The 27,516-nt window shown below is 42.1% G+C and overlaps 1 protein-coding gene across 3 annotated transcripts in view; it reads right to left on the minus strand.

Moving 5' to 3' along the window:
• Positions 1-424: 424 nt before the first annotated feature.
• Positions 425-27,516, minus strand: part of LOC144899777 (uncharacterized) — a 37,703-nt gene continuing 10,611 nt past the window's right edge. For 2 of the 3 annotated variants that reach the window (XM_078793089.1, XM_078793091.1), the window contains exon 4: positions 4,542-5,128. In XM_078793089.1, the coding sequence (XP_078649215.1) occupies positions 5,048-5,128 (81 nt within the window). In that variant the 3' untranslated portion in view covers positions 4,542-5,047. Of the gene's footprint in view, positions 1,002-4,541; positions 5,129-27,516 lie in introns of those variants that run through there. The other variant, XM_078793092.1, reaches the window with a different exon arrangement.

Below are 27,516 nucleotides of genomic sequence, written 5' to 3' on the forward strand. Positions count from 1 at the left end.
TCAGCACACTTCAAAATACTGTAAATTAAAATTTGAATGTTTCCTAAACACTTATACTAATCTTTCATAAATTATAATAAAGCAAAATTACTCTATTACTCAGTACAGTAACAAACAAAAACAGACTGTGTACATATATTTATATTGTTTATTTTGTATATTTTGTATTTTCATTCTTTTTTAATAGATGTGTCTGCACCTACTATACCAAAACAAATTCCTAGTATGTGTTTGATCATACCTGGCAATAAACCTTTTCTGATTCTAAAGCAAAATTAACAATGAGAGCTGTCTATTTAATTAATATGTAATTACCTTCATCATTTATATTATATTTATTGTTAACTTTCGGTATAATTAACACAATTCTACATTAATTCAATGTAATTAATTCAAGTGTTACATTGAATTATGAAAACCCCATCTCTTCTATTTAATGAAGTGAATCATTTTAGTGGCACTCTGTATTTCTATTTAATAGTTATTCACAACTTTAAGAACATATTTATTATTGTATGTGATCAGTACTGTAAAATGTTTAAATGTTAATGAACACTATATGTGGTTGAAGGATTTTCTATGGATTTTTTTGTTTGTTTTTTAGGGGGGGATGAGCCACATTTAAGAGTGACAGAGAGTCAAAGTGTGTACATTTGTCACACTGTGCGGCGTGATAAGAATAACACGCTGCAGATGGTGACCTCAGCAGTTTGCGGCCTCCCATTATATACGCAAGCAATTAGGCTTCAGTACATCCTGCATGTCTTTTAAAGACAATGAAGGATGCTGATGCTTGAAGGACGGGGCTCTTCAGCCACCACACACTCCCAGAGAGGGGGTTAAGGGAGATGGGGAGGCCAGGATGGGCCAGAGGAGAGTGGATGAGACAGGTCCAGTCCCGTGCCCAGGAATAACTCAGCTACCGGCTACCGGGGGCCCCCCTGCCCAGCCTGCGAGGTGAGAGACCTCCGTGTTGGAGCCGAGCCAGCTTGGTGGGGTTCCTGCCCAGACAAGAAGAGCCGGCGATGGGGAGATGACAGTGTTGTACAACATGCGAGGATATGACTGAGCGCGTATCCTTCACCTCGGCAGACGAGGTGTTGGCAGAACATCCCGGTTCACTCAGTCTCTGAGGGCCACAAAAGTCTCGCTAAAGCTCATTTGTTACCTCTACTTCTTCGCAGCGCCCTCGCTCACACGCTGAGAAGCTACTGTACTTTTTTTTTTTTTTTTGGAATGGCCTCGCTGCTTTGGCGATGCCCTCTGGCCATCATGGCATGAGCAGCAAAAAGCTGACAGATGCCTCCTGTGATTTCCATTTGCAAGTTCAATAACACAGAATTTCACTTTATACTTAAAAGTTGAGGCCCATGGATGTTCGATTCCTGCTTGAAAATGTAAAGAATTGACATTCATACATCTGTGTCAGTAGGCTGCACCACTGAAACACAAGACTGGGACACAAACCCAACCATCGAACAATATGACGGATTTCCTGTCACCACTAAGGAGCTGTGTTTTTGGGTGAGGCTGCCATGCTCCGCCCATGCACACAAAGAAAACTCAATTTTGTCTATTTTTAAAATAATTAGGTGGCACGGTGGGCTAGTGGTTAGCGCGCAGACCTCACAGCTAGGAGACAAGGGTTCAATTCCACCCTCGGCCATCTCTGTGTGGAGTTTGCATGTTCTCCCCGTGCATGCGTGTTTTCTCCGGGTACTCCGGTTTCCTCCCACATTCCAAAAACATGCTAGGTTAATTGGCAACTCCAAATTGTCCATAGGTATGAATGTGAGTGTGAATGGTTGTTTGTCTATATGTGCCCTGTGATTGGCTGGCAACCAGTCCAGGGTGTACCCCGCCTCGAGCCCGAAGACAGCTGGGATAGGCTCCAGCACCCCCTGCGACCCTCGTGAGGAAAAAGCAGTAGAAAATGAATGAATGAATGAATTTAAAATAATTATAAAATTATAAAAAAAATTAAATAATAATAAATAATAAATAATAAATAATAAATAATAAATAATAAATAATAAATAATAAATAATAAATAATAAATAATAAATAATAAATAATAAATAATAAATAATAAATAATAAATAATAAATAATAAAATTCAATTGCCATATCCCATTGATTTAATGTTGTTGTTTGATGTTTTTTATTAATTCATTTTCTACCGCTTTTCCTCACCAGGGTCGCTGGGAGTGCTGGAGCCTATCCCAGCTGTCTTCGGGCGTGAGGCGGGGTACACCCTGGACTGGTGGCCAGCCAATCACAGGGCACATATAGACAAACAACCATTCACACTCACATTCATACCTATGGACAATTTGGAGTCGCCAATTAACCTAGCATGTTTTTTTGGAATGTGGGAGGAAACCAGAGTACCCGGAGAAAACCCACGCATGCACGGGGAGAACATGCAAACTCCACACAGAGATGGCCGAGGGTGGAATTGAACCCTGGTCTCCTAGCTGTGAGCCTGTTCAGGCTGCATTTGTAAATAAGAATTAGTTCTTAAATTGCTTGCCTGGGTAAGTAAAGGTAAAATTAAAAACAAAAATAAAAAAAAAAACAAAAATTGTAATAATTTCACCATTTAACTCCACTCATTGTTTAGCATATGTGTTTCCAATTTGGTAGCAATTTGACCCTAAAAGAGCCGCTTGACTTCCTATTCAGGCATGACTTCTTCAGGCGTTTTCACATATACTATCATGACTAACAAACGTTTTTTTTAGTTACCATTTGGAATAATAATAAAAAAAAGAATCCAATCAATTTCAAGTAGGCCCTAATAATATATGTGCACATTGGAGAGTAAAAAAAAAATAAATATCATAAATATCTTGAAGTTCCTAAAATCATTGATTCTTGACCGCTGGATCACTCCTGTGTGGCGTCCTGTGAAGGGCACCTTTCCTGGACTTGAATGAGCGATGGCGTCCTTGAGCTGGTGTGTGTTTAATGTGTGTGTGTGTGTGTGTGTCATACACATGGATTGGCATCTTTCCCCATTTTACCGCTGGCAACTCTTCAACATGTTCAGGAGAAGCCACATGAGAATGATAAAGTAGTCACAAGACAGGTCAGTGTGTTCATTAACACCAGTGGAAGATTGCTTGATAAATATATGCTACAATCAGGACTTGCCTTCTCTAAAACATGATTTAAAAAAATGAAAATTAGACTTTCATGTGACTAAAAACTGTACTAAGAAGATTTTTGTTGAAATAAGTTTGTTCCAATTTATAAATAACTTTAAAAAAGAAGAAAAAGAAATATATTCCAAGGTCAAGTTGTCATCTAGGTAAAACTTTTAGGTGGGGCTTCATCCACTTCTCGTAGGATGACCCACACAGGGATGCTTCACTGGCCTGACCTATGACCCAGATCTAGTCTGCTAGTGCATGGGTTAACAAATTTCACTGTTCATTATATATCTGATAAATGGAGTTCACCTATTGTCATACGAGCTTAAATAGAAGCTAAGTTGCTGGATATTTATTATTATTTATTCAAAAATTATGTACATTATTTGTGCAATTTACTGTACATTCTTGTTCATATTTGATGTCATCTATTTATTCTCTACATTATTTATTAAATGGGGGCCACGCGTTATTGTGCTATCTATCTATCTATCTATCTATCTATCTATCTATCTATCTATCTATCTAGTAGTATCTATCTATCTAGTAGTATCTATCTATCTATGTAGTATCTATCTGTCTAGTATCTATCTGTCTAGTATCTATCTATCTATCTAGTATCTATCTGTCTAGTATTTATCTATCTATCTAGTATCTATCTAGTATCTATCTAGAATCTATCTAGAATCTATCTATCTATCTATCTAGTATCTATCTAGTATCTATCTATCTAGTATCTATCTAGTATCTATCTAGTATCTATCTAGTATCTATCTAGTATCTATCTATCTATCTATCTATCTATCTATCTATCTAGTATCTATCTATCGATCTTGTATCTATCTATCGATCTAGTATCTATCTATCTATCGATCTAGTATCTATCTATCTATCGATCTAGTATCTATCTAGTATCTATCTAGTGTCTATCTAGTATCTATCTAGTATCTATCTATCTATCGATCTAGTATCTATCTATCTATCTGGTATCCATCTGGTATCCATCTGGTATCCATCTGGTATCCATCTATCTATCCATCTATCCATCTATCTAGTGTCTATCTAGTAGCCATCTAGTATCTATCCATCAATCCATCCATCCATCCATCCATCCAAATAGAATGATTCATAGGGTAGACTCTTTAACCGTCTCAACAGCCATGCAAGTGTAAATATAAGTTAACCACATTGACATATTGTACTGACCAGGCAAGAGAGTACTACTTTAGCTTTGGTAGTACTAATTACTTTTGCGTAGTTTGGTCAAATGTAAGAAAATGCTGCCAAAAATGAGGAGGTTTGTTGTCATCAACCGTTCACCAGGCTGTCAGTCAAAGTGGAAAGCTCTGAGTTTGAGCTCCTACGACACGAGCGAGGTCTGACACTAACAAGACATCAGTTGACAGTGGTGAACAAAGCAGGGGGAGATGCAGTGTGGGGAATTTTCTAAAGGTGGCGTCCAAGAGCTTCTTACGAATCCGACTGAAGCGGGTCCGGGGATGAGAAGAGGAAATGAGAAGAGGCAAAAAGGGGTAAGACAGGAAGAGTCGGGCCCTCGGACAGCAGGTGAGTGTGTGAAGGCAGGGGGATGACAGATGCTTCTGTCAGAGTTCCAACAGTCGCCGCTTTGTGGGAGCTGCGCAGATGCCTGAAGAACTCCCCTCCTCCCAACACCTCAATGCCCTCTCCTCCCATCCCTCCGTTCCTGTCGACAGGCTGCGAAGAGGGGCTAACAAGACAGGAGCGTTCCTCTCAGCGGTGAAGTGACCGTACTGGCACAGGAGTGGACGGCAGCAGGCCGAGGTGATGGAGAGGCACGGGTCCGGGGGCCCAGGCTTTGAAGGGTTCTCCTCAACAGAAGGGTGTGGGTCGGCGTGGTTATAAATGTGGGGTCATTGCGCGAGGACATGGGAAGGGCTCTCTCGCTGGGCTGCGGGAGCCAGCTGAGGCGTGGGGGTCCATGGCAGTCGTGCCTGCGAGGAAAGCAGATGTTTTCGCTCGGGGGTGAGCCAAGTTTGCCGAGCAACCTTCAGCTGCTTGGAGGTCAGCTGTTCAATAAAGGGGGCCGGGCGCAGGACAATTTGGAGGCAAACGCTTCAACTTTGATACAACGTCGTATTAATTATGGAGCCGGGGCATAGGGCACGGGGTTGTAGCGGAACATCCCACCCCACTGGTTTGGACCCGCCGTCAGGCTGACATTAGCCAAGTGTGGCTGGCAGAGGTGCAAATGTCTCAACACTAAGCCCCTTCAGAATCCGACCGCTGTCATGTGGCATTTATTTCCACTACTGAGATCCAAATGTTCAACAGGAAGCTAGTTCACGTTTTCTGCAGTTTTATGTCAAATCTACCCCAAAAATGTGCAATTTTTCTGTATTTCAGAAAACTTATTACGGTTGCACTGTGAAAGCGCGCAGGCCACACGGCAAGGAGACCCGAGTTCGATTCCACCCTCTGTGTGGAGTTTGCATGTTCTCCCCGTTCATGCGTGGGTTTTCTCCGGGAACTTCGGTTTCCTCCCACATTCCAAAAACATGCTAGGTAGATAAGCGACTCCAAATTGTCCATAGGTATGAATGTGAGTGTGAATGGTTGTTTGTCTATATGTGCCCTGTGATTGGCTGGCCACTCCGGTTTCCTCCCACATTCCAAAAACATGCCACATTAATTATTCATTCATTTTCTACCGCTTTTCCTCACAAGGGTCACGGGGGCGAGAGGCGGGGTACACCCTGGACTGGTGGCCAGCCAATCACAGGGCACATATAGACAAACAACCATTCACACTCACATTCATAACGATTTGGAGTTGCCAATTAACCTAGCATGTTAGCATGGAGGAAACCCACGCATGCACAAGGAGAACATGCATACGCCCCACAGAGATGCCCGAGGGTGGAATTGAACTTGGGTCTCCTAGCTGTGAGGTCTGCGTGCTAACCACCCAACCGCCGTGCAGCCTGATTCCAAAAACATGCTAGGTTAATTGGCGACTCTAAATTGTCCATAGGTATGAATGTGAGTGTGAATGGTTGTTTGTCTATATGTGCCCTGTGATTGGCTGGCCACCAGTCCAGGGTGTACCCTGCCTCTCGCCCAAAGACAGCTGGGATAGGCTCCAGCACCCCCGCGACCCTCGTGAGGGTAAGCGGTAGAAAATGAATGAATGTTTTAACAGTTAGCACGAAGGCCTCACAGCTAGGAGACCCGAGTTCAATTCCATTTCTGTGTGGAGTTTGTATGTCCTCCCTGTGCATGCGTGGGTTTTCTCCGGGTACTCCGGTTTCCTCCCACATTCCAAAAACATGCTAGGTTAATTGGCGGCTCCAAATTGTCCATAGGTATGAATGTGAGTGTGAATGGTTGTTTGGAAAATGAATGAATCAATGAATGAATATTCCGGCCATTAAAAAAAAAGGGTGACCAGGGTGAAAAGTTTCCAAAACATCTCCAACAGCCCAAAAAATCAAAGCTATGTGCAATGATTAGCTGTCTTAATACTTTAGCATATTATCGGAAGTCATTTCCATTAAGCAAACCCACTGAAGCCCCCTTAATGACACATGCTGCGCGTGAGACGGCGGTGAGCCAACATAAATGAGGCGCCGTAGAAAGTCCATAGTTCATCGGCTAAAAGCCAAAGTGACCCTCTCGTGAGCTCAAAAGTAAAACGAGTATTTGGTTGACAAAGATGGAAGAAACTGAGGTGAAGCAGCAACTTATCAGGACTTCCATCTTAGTCACCCAAATCCTCCTCAGTTGAAGTGTTTCTGCGTGCTAAAGGACATCCTGCCAAGCGGCAAGAACGCATGAAATTGGCCCATTAGTTTCATCATGGAGCCACTGCGATTACACAAAAAAAGTGATCCTAGGACTTTATCACTTCCCAGCTCGATGAGTTAAGAAGGGAGTTTCACCCCCTCTCAACCTCTGCATCGATTTTCCGAGAGAGTGGGAGATCTGGGGATTACTTTGGAGAGCAGCGATGAAGACCGAGCTTATTGGGTCTTTTTTGTATTTGGCAAACGGGCTCGACAAAGATGGGGGAGACAAAATCTAGGGCTTACGGCCACGGCACCCAAATGGGGGAACTTGAAAGCAACGCTTGGGATGGGAAGCTGGGAGAGAAGGTGCCTCATTTAGGAGTAGTAAATTTGGACAGGGGGCACGGGGAAATGCTTTAAGTAAACCGCAGAGGCCCCAACAATCGTCAGGAATTGAGACGTTTTTAAACCTTTAACGGGGGACCGTGATCAAAGCTGCCGCCGATCCTCGCTGAAAGCGGAACCGGAGGGAGCAGGAGGGGATTGCGTGGGGATCATGGCAGGTTTGAAAACGTAAAATCAGCACATTAGCTTTATAAGGGCGTCAGAATATAGGATGATCGGAGGGACCCCTGGGGAGACTAGCAGAATTCCGAGCTGAGCGGAGGAAAAACCAGGCCACTGCTGATGGGAAAGCCTACCTTATCAAAGATGCAGTACTGCGATACTGTGACATTTCCCTTAAAAACTTTAAATATACACAGCGACACTGCAGTTTTATCTTTGAATTTGTTTCATTCTTTCGGCTTTTTCCTGGTTAGTTCCCTTTAATTGCCTTTAAATCCTGGGAATTGCAGTAGTTCCGTCCCTAAGGATTTGACACACGACAAATGGAAATAACGGTTTAGTTGGGTAGGAACGAAGCCAACTGTTTACTGCATTGTTACTGTCGGGTATTTTATAGGCAGGTTACAGAGATTTATACATGACTTCTGCCCCAAACAAGTAAGAGCTTTTCTTTCAGTCACTCACACACTTTTGACCTGAAGAACGACAACGACAACTTTTTCTTGTATATCGCAACAAGCAAAAAAAATGCAGTTTTTGCTGAATGGAAAAAGTAAATAAAATAAAATGTTGCTTCCTTGTGTAATTTTATTTACTCATTTGTACTTTTGTGCTCCGGTTCTTTAATAAGGTGCTCAATTTTCCTGTACTGTACATTTTGATACTGTATATGACAACATATGACAACACAAAAAATATTTTTTATGGCAGTTTGAGAAATTTAATGAAATCTAATTTTGTCTTCAATTTATTTTGTGTAATTCTGATTTTTTATTTTATTTTATTTTTTTACTTCGCCTCTCAGTTCTTACACAATAAAAAAACGATTTTTTTTTACTTTTCCTCCAAACAAGTAAGAGCTTTTCTTTCAGTCACTCACACACTTTTGACCTGAAGAACGACAACTTTTTCTTGTATATCGCAACAAGCGAAAGTGCTCAATCTTCTTGTACTGTACATTTTGATACTGTATATGACAACATTTAAAAAATCATTTTTATGGCAGTTTGAGAAATTTAATGAAACCTTAATTTGTCTCCAATTTATTTTGTGTAATTCTGATATTTATAGTTTTAATTATTATTTTTTTACTTTACCTCTCAGTTCTTACACAATTTAAAAAAAAAAAGTTTTTTTTTTACTTCTTCCCCAAACAAGTAAGAGCTTTTCTTTCAGTCACTCACACACTTTTGACCTGAAGAACGACAACTTTTTCTTGTATATCGCAACAAGCGAAAGTGCTCAATGTGCTCAACCTTCTTGTACTGTACATTTTGATACTGTATATGACAACATTTTTAAAATATACTTTATATGGCAGTTTGAGACATTTTATGAAACCTAATTTTGTCTCCAATTTATTTTGTGTAATTCTGATAATATTTATAGTTTTAATTATTGTTATTATTTTTTTACTTTACCTCTCAGTTTTTACACAATAAAAAACGTTTTTTTTACTTTTCCTCCAAACAAGTAAGAGCTTTTCTTTCAGTCACTCACACACACTTTTGACCTGAACCGACAACTTTTTCTTGTATATCGCAACAAGCAAAAGGGTGTGAGCATGTGACACAACCAGGAAGTGCGAGACAGTCCCATTTCACATCGCTCAAATCATTATTTTATCAGTTCTTTATTAATGAGCTCGGTATGTTGACAAACATGACTGATGAAAGGTTATTTTTGAAAGAAAAAAAATCAGTTTTTGCTGAATGGAAAATGTAAATAAAATAAAATGTTGCTTCCTTGTGTAATTTTTATATACTCATTTGTACTTCTGTGTTCCAGTTCTTTAATAATGTGCTCAATTTTCTTGTACTGTACATTTTGATACTGTATATGACAACATATGACACAAAAAATAATTTTTTATGGCAGTTTGAGAAATTTAATGAAACCTAATTTTGTTATAGATGTTAAAGTTATTTTGTGTAATTCTGATATTTATAGTTTTAATTATTTCAATAATTATATAATAATTTTATTTCATTACATTATTAAATATAATAATATTAATATTACATATTGTGATATAATGAATTAATGTTATATAATATAATAATAATAATAATATATAATTATTTTTAATTATTTAGTTATTTTTTTACTTTACCTCTCAGTTCTTACACAATTAAACAATATTAACAACATTAAAACAATTTTTTTTACTTCTCCCCCAAACAAGTAAGAGCTTTTCTTTCAGTCACTCACACACTTTGACCTGAAGAACGACAACTTTTTCTTGTATATCGCAACAAGCAAAAGGGTGTGACCATGTGACACAACCAGGAAGTGTTCCGAAGGCTAGACCGTCCTATTTCACATCATTCGAATCACGGCTGGAGGACTCACATAAGGACCAGGCTTCATCGACCACGCCTAAGGATGCAGACCCCAAATTGGGACACAATTTATGTCTCCAAACTGACCTGGGAACATCTTAGGCTGCTGCCCCTACAACCAACCTTGTATGAATGGACAAACAAATGAGAAGGGTCATTGTTTCCGGGTGGTTATGTGCACCTTTAGTCCAGATTGTCACTAAAATTGAATGGGTTTTAATCATTTGTACCAGTAGGAGGAGCCAGAGAGCAAAAAAAACCTTAACTAACTTACTCATCACTGCTAACATCTTTCATGTATTCAGTTCACGCACCTTATCTCCTCTCTGTACGCCACATTCTGTGATCTAATGCCAAGCAGGTGCAGGTATGGACCTCACGTCTCCTTCCCTTTTTTAAATCCACCTCAAACGGTGCACAAATTAGTCCACTTCTCTCCTGCTGCAGACTCAACTAGTCACAGGTCTGATTCCGAGCCATCCCCTCGCCTTGGGTAGCAGAGAGAGAGGGGGGGTGCTGCTTGCTTGTGCTGAATTATAAATCAAAGCTCTTCGACATGAAACTCTCTAATTACGCTCCTTTCTTGCCTTAGTGTGTCACTTTGGTCAAAATGTAGCTAGAGGATTGTAAATGACAGAGTAAAGATGACAGAGGGACCATTTTCCTGTCATTACCTTTACATTGATGTTCACGCCGACTACTTGTTCACACTTTGGGTCCCGGTCTTGATGTGTGGCCTCCTTCTGGAAGGCCTTCACGGTGGCTACAAGAGGAACATCTCCTGCACGTGCTTAAGGTAGGATATTTTTATCCACCCCCCCCCATTCCTGAAGTGTATTTGTGACTTCCTCATCCTCTTTCCTGTCCTCTGAGTGTCATTCTCCGCCCCCTCCCAAGTCTGTGAGGCAAACCAATTTATCACCAGGCATCACTTTGTCCGTTTTCCAAGGCTCTCCTAATGAAAGGGTGGGGGGGTGGTGCTGTGTCCTGGCCAGTCCACGGAGACTTTCAGGGGGCAAGAAGTCCACTTCCGAATCCAACTTGGGGAAGTAATTACCCCTCCTGATGGACCTCGGAGAGCAGCCCCGCCAGTCGGGCCGCAGCAACTCTCATACATATGTTGGCCCCCATTGTTAAGAGAAGCTCCCGGATGTCATATGACCTGAATGGGGTGGGGTGGGGGTGTGTGATGTAAAGGGGTCGACTCAGCACGCCTTGGCCCAGGTAGTTGGTATTGGCGAAAGTATCCCAGGATCAGTGCCAGCCTCAGAGGAGACCAATGTGGGGGATGGAGGAGGGAGTGTCTTTGACAGGAAGAGGGATGAACCGATCCAGGGAGATAAATAACCAGAGGGAAATGGGCAGTGGGTGACCCCTTCTCGCAGGGCAGCCTCATTGGGACAGTGAGTGACTGACCTGTGGGCGGAATCTGTGGGGTCCAGGTCTGTGGGAACCTAATTTCAAATTAAGAGAGGTTGTTGAAATGAAATCTACAATACCAGTGAAAGTTTGGTAAACATCACAGAAATGACTGTTAAAAATAATATTAAAAATCAACAACTTTTTTATCCATTTTAATTCGTCCATCTATTTTCTACTGCAATACGGCCGACCATATCCATCTTTCCTGATATTTTCCAGGTCAAACACCAAAACTCGATTATTACTGGGTAATACGGTAGTCTACCTCAGTCATTGAGATATCAACATGTAAATATAAACTTTTCTCCTTTAGTCAAATAGTCTACCGAGCTAAAGCTGCAGAACCAAGCCTTCTGGCAAAGATGGCCAAAAGAATGAAATATACTGAGTATGGTGCAAAATTATGCAGCAGCAGAAGTTGTATTAATGGCAACAAGTATTTTATTTATTGTTGGACACTGCGCTGCTCACGAAAGTGTGCTGGCCACACCCCATTGGCGTGGGGTAGTGTGTCTGGTCTACACAATTAGACCCCATTATTTCTAAAACTGTTGGTCTTACATAAAAATGCACACATTTTATTGCATTCAATGTTTAAAAAAATGTATATGGCTCTCACAGATACACATTTTAAAATATCTGGCCTTCATGGCTCTCTTAGCCAAAAAGGTTCCCGACCCCTGGTTTAGATTCTGTTCCACAGATGGCGCTAATGCACACAAAAGCTGCTTTCCAACCGCCAATAAACAACAGAACAACAGAACAACAACAGTCTGACAACTTTCCGATTGAGCGGGTACAAGATACCTCAATCGGATTGGGGAAAGGAATATTCCACCCCTGTGAATCCCATTATATATTCATTCGGATTGGCACTTTTCTTTCGGAATGAGGTGTATACAAAGGTTACATTCTTTCTGTTTGAGCAAATAACATAATATTGGACCCGAATATTTGGGTCCATGTAAACGTGGCTAACCAGTCTTTAGAAAAGATTTGGTCCACCAAAGGCACAGACAAATTAATTAAACGCACTGAGTCACAGTGTTTAATGGAATGTGCAAGAGGATCCCAGAGACCACGTTGGCTGCCATCCACAGTCTTGATTACACCACAGTTAGCCTGAAAAGGGCTTTTGGGAAAGAGTGGCAAGGTGCTTTTGAGGAAGACAAGAAGGCCCGACTGAGATATATACGAGTCTCTTGCAAGCCCTCCAAACACATCATTGCCCCCAGGCGGTCACATGAACCCTAAGCCGTAATGGTCAGCGTGACAGCGGGTGATGTGTCGGCGATGGTCGCTGCCCAGAGTCGATACTGGGTGAGGAAGAGCAGGGGGTACGGTGGAGGGAGCGGAGCAAGGGTTGAAGGAAGAGCAGATCAATTTTGCTGTTTGATCTGGCACAGGCTCTGAATAAATGTATATTTTAAGATCCTGTTTTTTTTTTTCTCTCGCTACTTTTGCTCTCTCTGCGCAAACATTGACATTCTTCATGTTGATTCTTGACTTTTGAGGCGAGAGACCTGATTTTATCCAATAACTCGGACTTATTATTCCTGAAGCCGTTTTCCTGGCACTTCTCCTGCACAGTTCAGGTGGCTGATCATTTGGCTACGAGGTCCGGTCGCTTATATGCAACATGAAGAGTGGGAAAAATAACAAAAAGAAGCAATATGGAAAACCAGGAATGTGTAATGCAACCACAGAAACAAACGCAACTATTTGCTTTATATTTTATATACTTAATATAGAGGTTAGCACACAGGCCTCACAGCTAAGAGACCCGATTTCAATTCCACCCTCGGACATCTCTGTGTGGAGTTTGCATGTTCTCCCCGTGCATGCGTGGGTTTTTTCCGGGTACTCCGGTTTCCTCTCACATTCCAAAAACATGCTAGGTTAATTGGAAAATCCAAATTGTCCATAGGTATGAATGTGAGTGTGAATGGTTGTTTGTCTAAATGTGATTCGCTGGCCGCCAGTCCAGGGTGTACCGAAGACAGCTGGGATAGGCTCCAGCATCCCCGCGACCCTTGTGACCCTAAGCGGTAGAAAATGAATGAGGGTCGCGGGGGTGCTGTAGCCTATCCCAGCTATCTTCGGACGAGAGGACCCTGGTCTGGTCGCCAGCCAATCACAGGACACATAAAGACAAACAACCATTCACACTCACATTCATACCTATGGGCAATTTGGAGTCGCCAATTAACCTAGCATGTTTTTGGAATGTGGGAGGAAACCGGAGTACCTGGAGAAAACCCAGGCATGCACAAGGAGAACATGCATACTCCACACAGAGATGCCCCAGGGTGGAATTGAACTTGGGTCTCCTAGCTGTGAGGTCTGTGCGCTAACCACTCGACCACCATGCAGGTTTTACAAGGTTTTGTTTTTAAAATACCAGATATGGCAAAAAAAAAAGAAAAGTGTGCTGATAAACATAGAACAGGAACTCTTATTATCTTAGCGTCAAAATAGGTATTTCCCATGATGTCCGTTGTTATCTAGCTCATATGACTCCTTTTCTCACTCCAGAATGCACAGACAAAGGAAATAAGGATTCGCATAAGGATTGTGAATGATGGGCAAAATTAAAAAAAAAGTACAGTTCCCCTTTAGCACGGCAAGTTTCACACCAACAGCAGCCAGCATTTTAAAGTGCATGTAGAGAACACTTGGGAAAAAAATGACACCAAATCAGAATTAGTGTAAATCCAACCTAAGTCAAGTCAACAGCAGATTACCAGAATCTCCGGTGACCAAGATTCATATCCCTCCTAGTCATCTGGACCCACATTAGTGTCTTTCCAAATTCTGACCACCTCTCCCATCGGTTCCTTAGCCCTTCCAGGACAGAAGACACTCTCCTATTCAGCCCGGCTCACTGATGCAAGCATGATGCAAAGCATCACAACACAACAAAATAAGCAATACACAAATGCTAAACAAACAGTGTTGCATTGGGTTGCATTGGGCTCCGCCAGGCTTGTCAGCATAGATGCTCTGTGGCAAACAAATGGAACGCTTGCCTTTTCGTGTCACATTTTAGACTTTAAATAGAAATCTGGTATGAGTCCATTTCTGTCCTTCAGGGTGTATTCTAATCTACACCAGGGATTCTCAACCAACTAGAAGGGGGTTGTGGACCTGCTCTGAATGGGTTGTGTATTTTGTGTAATGGTATCAGTTTTATTTTTTACTTTTTCCTTCAATGCTTCAACTGTGCTCTGTATTTATGTTTACAAATATGTCAAACCTATGATATTTTTTATTATATTATTTTATTTTCACTCTACCCATCAGTTCTTTAGTAATGAGCTCTATGTTGACAAACATGACTGATGAAAGGTTATTTTTGAAAGAAAAAATGCAGTTTTTGCTGAATGAAAAAAGGAAATAAAATAAAATGTTGCTTCTTTGTGTAATTGTTATTAACTAATTTGTACTTTTGTGTTCCAGTTTTTTAATAATGTTCTCAATCTTCTTATAATGTACATTTGATACTATATATGACAATATTTTATTATGTCATTACTATTTATGACAATATGTAATTTAATGAAACCTAATTTTGTCTCCAATTTATTTTGTGTAATTCTTATATTTATAATTTGAATTATTCTTATTTTTTTACTTTACCTCTCAGTTCTTACACAATTAAAAAAACTTATTTTCTCTTTTATTTGGTTGCAGTTGAAAATGTGGTGAGACCAGCCATGTTGTTTCATCTATAGACGATGCCACTGAGGAAAAGACAGAAGCAGAACTGGAAGTAGCAGAGATGAGGATGGTGAGATTCTCATTGGGAGTGACCAGGATGGATAGGATCAGGAACGAGTACATAAGAGGGACATTCCATGTTAGAGGCCTTGGAGATAAAGTCAGAGTGTCCAGACTGAGATGGTTGGGACATGTCCAGAAAAGAGATAATATATTGGTAGAAGGATGCTCCAAAGAGGAGGTTTATGGATGTAGAGAAGAAGGACATGAGGGTAGTTGGTGTGAGAGAGACAGATGCAGAAGACATGGTCGGATGGAGGCGGTTGATTTGCTGTGGCGGCCCCTGAAGTGAAAAGCCCAAAAAGAAAGAAGAAGAAAGAAGAAGGTTGCAGATGAAAATGTCACTAATGTATCACTAATTATTCAAAAATCCACTTGTGAAACACTTGAGTGTGTCAAGCTATTGTTCTGCTAATGATGCAATAATACACTTACAGTTCCTCACTTGCTCGCTCCAAGAGGGTCGACATTACCTCCCCTCCATCCCCGAAAGACCTCCTCGTCCTTGAGGAGGTTTAAAACAAACCAACCCTCCTACCGTCATTATGATTTGATCTCATTTAGCATGGCTGGATTAAAGTGTTTCAAGGCTGGACTCACGGATTGGAAATAAAGAGGGATTTGCGCCAGAGTTAATGAATTATGCCGAATGGACATTTGTCTGAATTATTTATTGTCTGTATGATATTAAAAGCTACGCGGTGATTAGCAATTTAAATGTCTTGGAGGGGTGAGTTTTATTACATTCTATATATGTTAAAAGGAAGAAAAAAAAACTTGTCAGGCCGTGCCTCTGTAATGTGTGTTCAAAAGGCATATTTATTCCTTGGCTGCTCGGCTTTGCATGAATAATGCATCCAAGCTGTTTTATTTTCTGAAATGCATGGTAAGTGCAACAACACTCCAAGCAAGGGCAAGTAAAGTGACATAAATTAAAGGCACACAAGAGATAAGCAGCTTGGCTAAAGCAGGGGTGGGGAACCTTTTTCCTAGAAGGGGCCGTTTCACTTCACCTAATGTCTTCCGATGGGCGTACTACCTTTACCAAGCAAAAATATGATGCAGTTAATATTTTTCAATATATATTATGGCATATTAGAAGGGAATCTCCATTTGGGCATGCATGGATTTTTTTCCGGGTACTCCGGTTTCCTCCCACATTCCAAAAACATGTTAATTAGCGACTCCAAATTGTCTGATTTTTTCAAATTGGTATGAATGTGAGTGTGAATGGTTGTTTGTCTATATGTGCCCTGTGATTGGCTGGCCACCAGTCCAGGGTGTACACCGCCTCTGGCCCGAAGACAGCTGGGATAGGCTCCAGCATACCCGTGCGACCCTAGTGAGGATAAGCGGAGATGGATGGATGGACATATTACAAGGCTCTACAACATGTGGCCCAGGGGCCATTTGCAGCCCGTGAAAAAAACGAACCGTCATTACTAGCGTTGGCTCCTATCCCATTAAGTCACAGTATTAGTTATTTAATTGGTTATAGGGATGGACTCAAATGTCTTAGTGGAGGTCTGTCTATTTAATAACAATAATAATTATAATAAAATAAAATAATAATTATAATAATATAATTAATTATAATAATAATACTAATAATAATAATAATATTTCATCTCATTTGAATGCCATTCATGAGTATTTTTGACTTTGTCAGTAACAGTAACTACAGATGAGGTGCAATTTATCCCCCCCCCAAAAAAAATAAATAAATCTCTTTCTCTCAGTTGAATTCCAAAGCAAGTTACTAAATCGGAATGATCCACCCCGAGAGCCACCGCGCTTATAGGATTGGACTCTGTCAGAATGGAATCCTAACACCCCCTCGATGTGTTGAGCGTGTGAGCGAAGTGCTCCGTGACAGCATCCATTTTTGTATTCCGCTGTTTACTCCTCGCGTGTACTGGGATCCTCAGAGTAGCGTGCAGCAGACCACGATACGCGACCTGCAGCGCAGGCGAGCTAATAATGTAGCGGCCGGGGGGCCTGTAGGGCTGTGCGACCCCGTGACCTGGTGGCGAGCTAATGAGCAGGTAGGACGGGTGTGCTGGGGCCCTCGCAGCTGCCAAGCCTTCCTCCGTGGCGCCGTGACATCTGTCCTCAACCACCAATGCGAAGAATGTTTTATTCCGTAAGTCGCGAGAAGCTGCAAGGTAAACATGGCCAGCCATCCGAGCCCGGGAGAGGCGCGTTAATTATTCACTAACATTAATTATGACATGCACGTGTCTCAGTTTGGTGCCACTGCTGAGGGCATGTTGATGCGACGGCGAAGACCACCACCACCACCTTCTTTTCCTTTCCTTTCTCCTGTCCTCTCCCGTCGCCACCACTATCGGCCAGCCAAAGACAGCCACTGGGGAGCTAATTAGTACAACATAAATTACGGGATGCTGATAAAGCAGTCACCGGTGCCATCGGAGGGCGAGCACGCCGCTGAGCCTGTTTTCGCTGTCCATGCGGCGCGGCTGACATGGCCGACTGTGTTTGCTAGCAAGAGTGAGCCTGTTTTGGCTGCTCATGTCAATGAGGAGGAGAGGAGCAACGCCTGGCAGTGCTCAGAGGCTGCTTGTGCGGCTTTTCCAAATGCAAATCATGCATAAGTAACAAGAACAACTACAGTTGGCCCTTTGTGAGTCACTCCATCACAGTATTAATCAATAAAAAATCACAATTTCGTAGTTGAATAAAATATGCAAAAATATGCATATTTAAGGGGGCTGCACGGTAGTCTAGTGGTTAGCGCGCAGACCTCACAGCTAGGAGACCAGGGTTCAATTCCACCCTCAGCCATCTCTGTGTGGAGTTCTCTCCATGCATGCGCAGGTTTCTTCCGGGAACTCCGGTTTCCTCCCACATTCCAAAAACATGCTAGGTTAATTGGCGACTCCAAATTGGTTATTTGGTTATTTGTTTATATGTGCCCTGTCATTGGCTGGCGACCAGTCCAGGGTGTACCTGGCCTCTCACCTGAAGACAGCTGGGATAGGCTCCAGCACACCCCGCAATCCTCGTGAGGAAAAAGCGGTAGAAAATGAATGAATGCATATTTATGCAAATGTTATGTATTGTTTGTATAAAAATGGCTATCCATCCATTTTCTATTCCTCAGCAGTGGTACGAGGGTACACTGCAGCCTATCCCAGCTAACTTTTGGGGTACACCCTGGACTGGTTGGCAGCCTTTCCTAGGCACATTTAGACAAACAACCATTCACACTCACATCATAACTAATTTGGCCTTGTCCATCATGTAGCAGGTACTTTTTTTAAACATAGTTCAGATTTTTTTTTTTTTTTACATGACAGCTCCTGAGTACTGAGTCCTGACTACTTGAGTTTACCACTTCTCGTCATCATTACAATGTCCGGTTAGACTGGGTAAACCGAGGACCGCCTGGGTTTGACTTCAGAGGTTTCAAAGGCAAAAACAATACAACATCAGTACACACAGGCACAGTACACACCTATTAAACTGAAGTATAATGCAGGCTGCACAGCGGGCAAGTGGATAGCGCACAGACCTCACAGCTAGGAGACCAGGGTTCAATTCCACCCTCAGCCATCTCTGTGTGGAGCTTGCATGTTCTCCCCGTGCATGTGCGGGTACTCCGGTTTCTTCCCACATTCCAAAAACATGCTAATTGGCAACTCCAAATTGCCCACAGGTATGAATGTGAGTGTGAATGGTTGTTTGTCTATATGTGCCCTGTGATTGGCTGGCCACCAGTCCAGGGTGTACCCAGCCTCTCGCCCGAAGACAGCTGGGATAGGCTCCAGCACCCCAGTGACCCTCATGAGGATAAGCAATAGAAAATGAATGAATGAATGAATGAAGTATAATGCAGAATGGAGTACTGGATGATAATAAAAGTGTCCACCCTGAGTTAATGTAGACATGTCGTGGACCAGCAAGGGCAGCAGACAGCAGACTTAAAAACACTGAAGGCATGATAGCTAGTTGAGAGTATTAAGTGAAGCAAACCGCAGGTTGATGAGCCATGAAAAGATGAAACCCACTGGCACCAACACCCCTGCCAAGAAACAAACAAAATAAAAGACTATAGAGGCAGCCTTGTTGTCTGGTTATCCCAGAACAAACCAAGAGGTGCGTTCCTCCTCCAGGTGCATTGTGGGCAGTGCCCACGTGCCCTCAGACGCACTGCTTGATTTGTACTCGGCTTGGCTCACTGTTGTGCGTGTCGGTGAGCTCTTGACATGTGCACCGCCGCATGAATAATTGAGGCCTCACACGCAGTCAGGGTCCAGCAAGCACTGCTTTGCTCCGGAGCCTTTCCCCGGACTCAGACGCCCTCAAATCTAACAGTAACACTCTCCTTTTAAATGGACTCCAATAGTCTCTGCCAGGAAGTTCCTGTGTCACCTGGACTATTGGCTATGGGTGCTGTACAAAGGGGAAAAGTTAGGACAATTCCAAGGTCTCCTGATAGCCGGGGAGCCGGAAATAGTGAATTACTAATAAAATTAGTAATTAATCAATAATTTAAATAGTAATTTGTAAAAATTTCTGAAACAAGTCTCCTTGTTTTTCTCCTTCGCCCAGTATGGTGATGTTGGGGAAATGTGCATTTAAAAAAAAAACTCACTGAATCAAGTTACTGCACAGTAAATTAAATTATGTAATGAATGAGAGCATGGGCTGTAACTATGATACGGACTTCCTTATATGGGCTAAACGCGGACCTACGTCTCCAGAAGTCCTCTGGAGCACTCAGGAATTAAACCAATCACAGCGGAGTGGGTGTAGCTATAGTAGGTGTGGAGTAAATTAAACAGTTTGTTTGGGGCGAAAGCAGGAAGTTCATAGAAAACACTGCAGAAAGAGGAGCAGATTCTGGAAGATCTCGAAAGCATTCTGTGTGTATCTGCTCTTTAGGAGTCCACAACTCAATACGGAGTGGGTGGACCTATAGGAGGGCTGGGGGTGGAGTAAATTAAACAGTTTGTTTGGGGAGAAAGCAGGAAGTTCATAGAAAACACTGCAGAAAGAGGAGCAGATTCTGGAAGATCTAGAAAGCGTTCTGTGTGTAACTGCCCTTTAGGAGTCCACAACTCAATACGGAGTGGGTGGACCTATAGGAGGGCTGGGGGTGGAGTAAATTAAACAGTTTGTTTGGGGCGAAAGCAGGAAGTTCATAGAAAACACTGCAGAAAGAGGAGCAGATTCTGGAAGATCTAGAAAGCGTTCTGTGTGTAACTGCCCTTTAGGAGTCCACAACTCAATACGGAGTGGGTGTACCTAAAGGAGAGCTGGGGGTGGAGTAAATTAAACAGTTTGTTTGGGGCGAAAGCAGGAAGTTCATGGAAACACTGCAGAAAGAGGAGCAGATTCTGGAAGATCTAGAAAGCGTTCTGTGTGTATCTGCTCTTTAGGAGTCCACAACTCAATACGGAGTGGGTGTACCTAAAGGAGGGCTGGGGGTGGAGTAAATTAAACAGTTTGTTTGGGGCAAAAGCAGGAAGTTCATGGAAACACTGCAGAAAGAGGAGCAGATTCTGGAAGATCTAGAAAGCGTTCTGTGTGTATCTGTTCTTTAGGAGTCCACAACTCAATACGGAGTAAGTGTACCTATAGGAAGGCCGGGGATGGAGTTAATTAAACAGTTTGTTTGGGGCGAAAGCAGGAAGTTCATGGAAACACTGCAGAAAGAGGAGCAGATTCTGGAAGATCTAGAAAGCGTTCTTTGTGTATCTGCTCTTTAGGAGTCCACAACTCAATACGGAGTGGGTGTACCAATAGGAGGGCCGGGGGTGGAGAAAAATAAACAGTTTTTTGTGGGAGAAAGCAGGAAGTTCATGGAAACACTGCAGAAAGAGGAGCAGATTCTGGAAGATCTAGAAAGCATTCTGTGTGTATCTGCTTTTAAGGAGTCCACAACTCAATACAAAGCACAATAGCTCCCCTTTTTTAAATGTCTCATCAATGTAGCATTACTGACTTAGTACTTAGTGACCAGAATACTACCAATGACTTGTCTTTCAATATTTTGTACTAATAATAGGCCATAGTCAACCATGAAAAAGCAATATTATTCATTCATTCATTCATTTTCTACTGCTTTTTCCTCACGAGGGTCACGGGGGGTGCTGGGACCTATCCCAGCTGTCTTTGGGCAAGAGGTGGGGTACACCCTGGACTGGTCGCCAGCCAATCACAGGGCACATACTATAGACAAACAACCATGGCAATCTATTAATACATTTTTAATGCAGACAGCTTAGTTATAGCCATATAGTCAAAAGTTTGGAGTCCAGTAAAGATTTCTGAATTCAATCCTTCCACAGTCCAGCATTATCTATCGACCAATATAAGTGGTCCTTGGCCTTGTTTAGCCTTTCTTCCCACTACTTTGACTGACACAAGCTGGGCAGACGCTGCTGTCAAGTCCATAGCAGAGCTCTCAGCTGGAGCCCCAGATAAAGAGCAACACGCTACCCGGGTCAGGCGTGATGAAGACATGCCAAATCATTGAGGAAAGACCAGAGGAGATGAGAATATATGAGCGGCCTGTGTCTCTATATCTATAGCGTTCACTCTTTGGGCAGGCCAGCACAGTTATCAGCCCGAGCAGATAAAGCAGTCTGGCTGTCAGATATAACTCCAATATGTGAAACTCAATCACAACTCCTGAAGAACATCTGGGAATATCATGGTGGTGGTGGGGGGGAAATGAAGACTGCCATGCCCACAGGGTGAAAAAAAATCCAAGGTCCCCTTTGGCAAAGTTAAGCCCTACTCTCTATCATTTATTCATCTTGGAAGAGGAAACAGCATCTCTTTAAATGTATTTGTGAACACGCTCTAGTTTTTATTGTATATAGCGAGGAAGATATGCTTGCTGCCTTCATCCGAAGGTTCACTGATCGCTGAAGGCTTCTTCCACTTCTTTAGCCAGCAAGATGTGTGTGATTCCACCTGTCAGCTTAGAGCAGTCAAGCAACCTGTGCAGAGCTAACTTAAAGGCAGAAATGGAGGTGGGGGCCAAAGCTTTGACTGGACTCTGTTGCTTTGACATTGACGGCCTTATGGGAAGGAGAACAGGACCAGCAAACTCACAGAACCTTGCAAAGGTTGCAGTGCCAGGGGCTGCTTTTGGCTTTGAACTAAAAAAAAAAAAAAAAAAAAAAAAAAAAAAAAAGGGCCGCGGCCACTCTTAGCCCCCTTGAAGTGGTTTCATCACATGTCACTTGCACGAGCATCGCCCGGAGCCAAGGACGGCTCAACTCTTTTCAGAATGAACCGATGCGACCGATGATGCGGTGCGTACGCTCACCTTGATTTGGTGACTTTGTGTGACGCAAAGAAGGTCAGACAAGTTAGGATGAGGATGCGCTTTGTGTCAAAGAACAGAATACTCTGCTTTAAAATGTCAACAAACATTTCAGAAGTTATTTCAAGGATTCTATGATCAGCAAGGTATCACACTTGGTTATTTTAGTGGGAGCTCAAAAGGGAATGAAACAGAATTTTTTTTATAATACTCATGTGAAAATCTCAAATCAGCAACATTTTATGACAAATAGTCAATATTAACAATGAAAAAACTGATCAGGGTTTTATGCTGCCGATTCCGATACCGAACATCCAGGAGTGAAATGGTCTGATACATGTTTCTATTTATAGTATTTATGATGAGTGCTATTGGCCAAGGATGCAGTACAAAGAAGAAAAGTCAGGACAATTCCAAGGTCCCTGCCTGCCAGGGAGCCCTAAATAGTGAATTACTAATAACATTAGTAATTGATTCATAATTCAAATAATAATTATTATTAAATAAATAAAATATTAATTCATTCATTCATTCATTTTCTGCCGCTTTTCCTCATGAGGGTCGCGGGGGGTGCTGGAGCCTAAATAAAATATATAATAATTGTTTCTAATGATTAATCATCTATGATTAATTAATAATTTTAATGATTGTATGATAATGTAAATATGTAACAAATATACCACATTAACAAAAATACATATTAATATAAAAATAGTAGTAAATAATAATATTATTAATAATATAAAATAAATAATATTAAAATAATGTAAATAAATATTATTCTAATGAAATATACTGTAACAAAAATATTTTAAATTAAACATTATTTAATATTTAGTTAAGACTCTTAATCTTAAAAGGAAGAGGGTTTCAGAATGGACTGTAGAACTCTTTGATTTAAAATAAAAACAACAACAATGTATATATTAAAAAAAAACCTGCCCTAAAAAGTACTGCCAAAGTTTGCATGACTGTTGCTGACAATGATAAATGTAAACCTATAACGCTAATTCACATGATACAAAATATAAAATGATATATCTCTATATAACTCCTGTTGTCTTTATGTTGTAGACTAACATTGAACTGTTATTATTCAATTTTAAGGTAAGCCCGTGAGTTGTTTTAGCTGTTGTAATGAATGATTTATAATGTTTTTAATGACTACATTTCTGTTTGAGCTCCCATTTTGAAAGAAGGCCTATCCATCATACAGTGGTCTTTCTCTATAAAATTGTCTGCTTGTGCAGCCTGGCTCAATAATGCCCCCAAAGCTCCCACTAAGTACTATTAGTATTTACTGCCTGTGTTTCCTCCGGCCCCTCTTTTGGCCCCTCATCTCCCCAAAGATAGATTATATCCAAGACAGCCTATGACCGATGGAAAGGGGCCACAAGGCCGGAGCCTTTGGAGAAATATGCGCTTATGAAATCATAAATATTATCTCAAAGACTAATTAGCATTAAGAGCACTGGTGATTGTATTTATCAACTTTAGCCACAATTAATAACCGCAGCCTTGAGAAGAGCAGCGGGCAGATAGGCAGGACATGTTTGGCGCGTCAAGGCCGTAAACCCATTACACACTCGCACTGATTGAGGCGGGCCCGCTGGGGGAATAAGTAATTGTGCTGGAGAATTTTTAATTGGTCTGAAATGCATTCTAGATTACACCGTCTTGTTTTAGACACAAGCAACACGGAGGATAATAGTGCCGTGTCGTGGCATCGCTGGTTTAGTGCTAAGGGTTGATAGACAACATGAAGTGGTGTCCACTGTGTTCATACAAACGTACAGTCGCGGCTTAGATAGAAACTTTGAGACCATTCATTCATTCATTTTCTACCGCTTATCCTCACGAGGGTTGTGGGGGGTGCTGGAGCCCATCCCAGCTGTCTTCGGGCGAGAGGCGGGGTACACCCTGGATTGGTCGCCAGCCAATCACATGGCACATATAGACTAAGGGTGTGGAAAATAATCTATGTTAATTGATACATTGAGTGCATCGGCTCATTCACCGGGTATGGATGCAATTGACTGGTGAAATCTAGTTTCATCGCGATGCGTTTGGGAGTATCGGTAAAATCCGATGCACGCGCCCTTTTATTAATGTTCAACTTCACCCCATATGCTGTTCCCCATCATTATTTCACGTTTTGTATTGAATACAGACGGAAGCCGTGAGGCACATACAACTACTAGTAAAACAGCATGGACGTTCGTACCCAAGCAGCAGTGAGGAAGTTTCTATATTCAACCCACCTGCAACTTTTAAATGGTATGTTTGGAAAGACTACGGATTCGCAAAGAACGGCGGAAAGCTCGACAAAACATCCGTCATTTGCAAAGAATGCTGTACAACGGCAGCAGACAAACATTTAGACCCCCTTAAAATGGGTACACCACAACACGGACAATCTATCTATCAGTCTATCGCCGCCTCCCCGTCTAGTTCCTTGTCGGACAGTGGGAGAAAACCAAGCAAATCAGGTCAGAACAAGTGTATCTTGTTCTAGTGCCTATAAGGAATAAAGCCAAATCCTTTTTGTAGGACCATACTGAATTCCATTTTTTCCCTTTGCTTATTTGCATCATGTTGAATTGCATCATATTGCAAGAAGTTGCACCATATCGGATTGCATTGATTTGAACTAAATGATTATCGCATCGTATCGCATTGTATCGTTAAAGTATCATATCGCTGGCAGTGCATCGAGATGTGTATCAAATCGTCCTCAGTGCTGAGATTCACCCCCCTAATATAGACAAACAACCATTCACACTCACATTCATACCTATGGACAATTTGGAGTCGCCAATTAACCTAGCATGTTTTTGGAATGTGGGAGGAAACCGGAGTACCCGGAGAAAACCAACGCATGCACGGGGAGAACATGCAAACTCTACACAGAGATGACTGAGGGTGGGATTGAACTTGGGTACAGTCACAACAGTCAATACTGGATTGACTGATGATTGTTGATCCGGGTGTTGTTCCTGCTGGGTGTTTCCCATGTATGACCGATCCCGCAGGTGTTTCGACCAGATGTAGGGATCCAGGTTGGGAGTTGTCACTGAACGTGGTCTCTCATCAACAGAGCCTGTCGTGTTGTGGCGTTCATACAGGTTTCTGATAGTGGGTTGAGAACAACCCATATACACCTGGCTATATTACTGTAGCTCAGGGGTCTCAAACTCAATTTACCTGGGGGCCACTGGAGCTAGGGTCTGGGCAAGGCAGGGCCGCATCAGGTTTTCCAAAAAAAAATAATACTCTTTTTATTTACAACATATTCGCAACTGCAGGGTCTTGAGACACACGCTAACTCGCAAACTAGAGAGCTAGCGACCTAAACGGTAGCCTTCAAGTTATTTCCTTTAAACTTAAATACTTACCACTTCCACACGGATAGAGAGGATAACTATTAACAGTTATTTAACCTTTAACATGAACAGTAAGCAAACGTAATAATTTTTTCTGGGTACATGATACCATACAGCATCCATATCAAACTTGCGCGGGTCGCACTAACATTAAACTTTCATATCAAGGCGGGGGCCTCAAACTAGTGTCCTGCGGGCCACATTTGGCCCGCGAGCCGCGTGTTTGAGACCCCTGCTGTAGCTCAAACTGGCCTCCACCATATCCAGCGCCCGGACACATTGTTCACATAATAGGCATGGATGCTGTTAACTGGACTAACAATGCTGGCCTTTTTGGGTCTTTATATAGGCCCCCAAATCCAATCCTAAATCCTGGGTTGGTCCAACCCGACCCATGTGCAATGAACCATGACAACTCATCATTATCTCAACTACCCAAGCACTAAGTAGAAATAATAATTAATTAATTATTATCCGGGCGACACGGCGGTCTAGTGGTTAGTGCGCAGACCTCACAGCTAGGAGACCAGGGTTCAATTCCACCCTCGGCCATCTCTGTGTGGAGTTTGCATGTTCTCCCCGTGCATGCGTGGGTTTTCTCTGGGTACTCCGGTTTCCTCTCACATTCCAAAAACATGCTAGGTTAATGGTGACTCCAAATTGTCCATAGGCATGAATGTGAGTGTGAATGGTTGTTTGTCTATATGTGCCCTGTGATTGGCTGGCGACCAGTCCAGGGTGTACCCCGCCTCTCGCCCGAAGACAGCTGGGATAGGCTCCAGCACCCCCCGTGACCCTTGTGAGGATAAGCGGTAGAAAATGAATGAATGAATGAATAATTATTATCCCTCCATTCATTTTCTATACTGCTTTTCCTCACAAGGGTCGCGGGGCATGCGTAATAATAATTAATTTTAAAGCATTTATAGTGATACTTTATGCAAATTGGTTAGAAAAGAGCTTTCAATTTTGCATGCCATGTCACTCTCTTTTAAAGTGTGTACTACAGATGCAGGTTAGCTCTTTATTTAACGTGGTTTTCTCACTTTGACCTGGGATGAACGTGAGCCAGTACATCGTGCTTTTGTTGTTGGCGCCTTTCCACCACGCAAACAATTAATGAAATGATCGTCTTTGTAGCGGTGAAATACTTGTTAAAGTACAAACGTGGGGAAGGGAAAGCGGCGAGATAACCAGGGGATAGGAGACTGTGGGGCGGCCAGCGGTCTCATTGCTAATTAACTTTAATGTGCTTCTCTGGCAGTTTTTCTGTGTGAGGCTTGTCGTTGGCTCTTGTGTGGGATGCTCTCCAGAGCCCCCCCCCGACTTTCCTCAGTGGCCTCTGGCTAATAAACGCTCTAGGAACCGTTGCCGGGGTCACAAGGCTTGATTCAGTCCTGTTCATTCCCTATTGGTTTGCATCGCGCTTGAAGAAATTTCCAAGCAATGGCTTGACAAGACTGCTTTTGAGATTCTAGGCAAAGTGTACCTTTTCAATGAGGTACAAAATGGTTACCAACAATGTGATTTTTTTTTCACAAACTGTATATAAGCAGCAGCCACTGAATTTAGAGGCAAAAACAGATCTGTAATATCTCCACAGTGAAAAAACTCACAATTGGCAGATCATTACTCAATACAACAATCTGACTCATGGTTTAATCTTACAAACATTAAACTCATCACACAGCAACTTAGCACCCAAACATTGTTCCCCCCAAGTTTAATATGAAAGTTTCCCCATAATGAATCCCAAACAATTTCATTGGAGGAGCATAGAAAGCATAGAAAAAGTTG

Source organism: Doryrhamphus excisus, linkage group LG9, assembly GCF_037039965.1.
Source record: "Doryrhamphus excisus strain RoL-2023G ecotype Guam linkage group LG9, RoL_Dexc_Guam_v1.1, whole genome shotgun sequence".
NCBI classification, from domain to species: Eukaryota; Metazoa; Chordata; class Actinopteri; order Syngnathiformes; family Syngnathidae; genus Doryrhamphus; species Doryrhamphus excisus.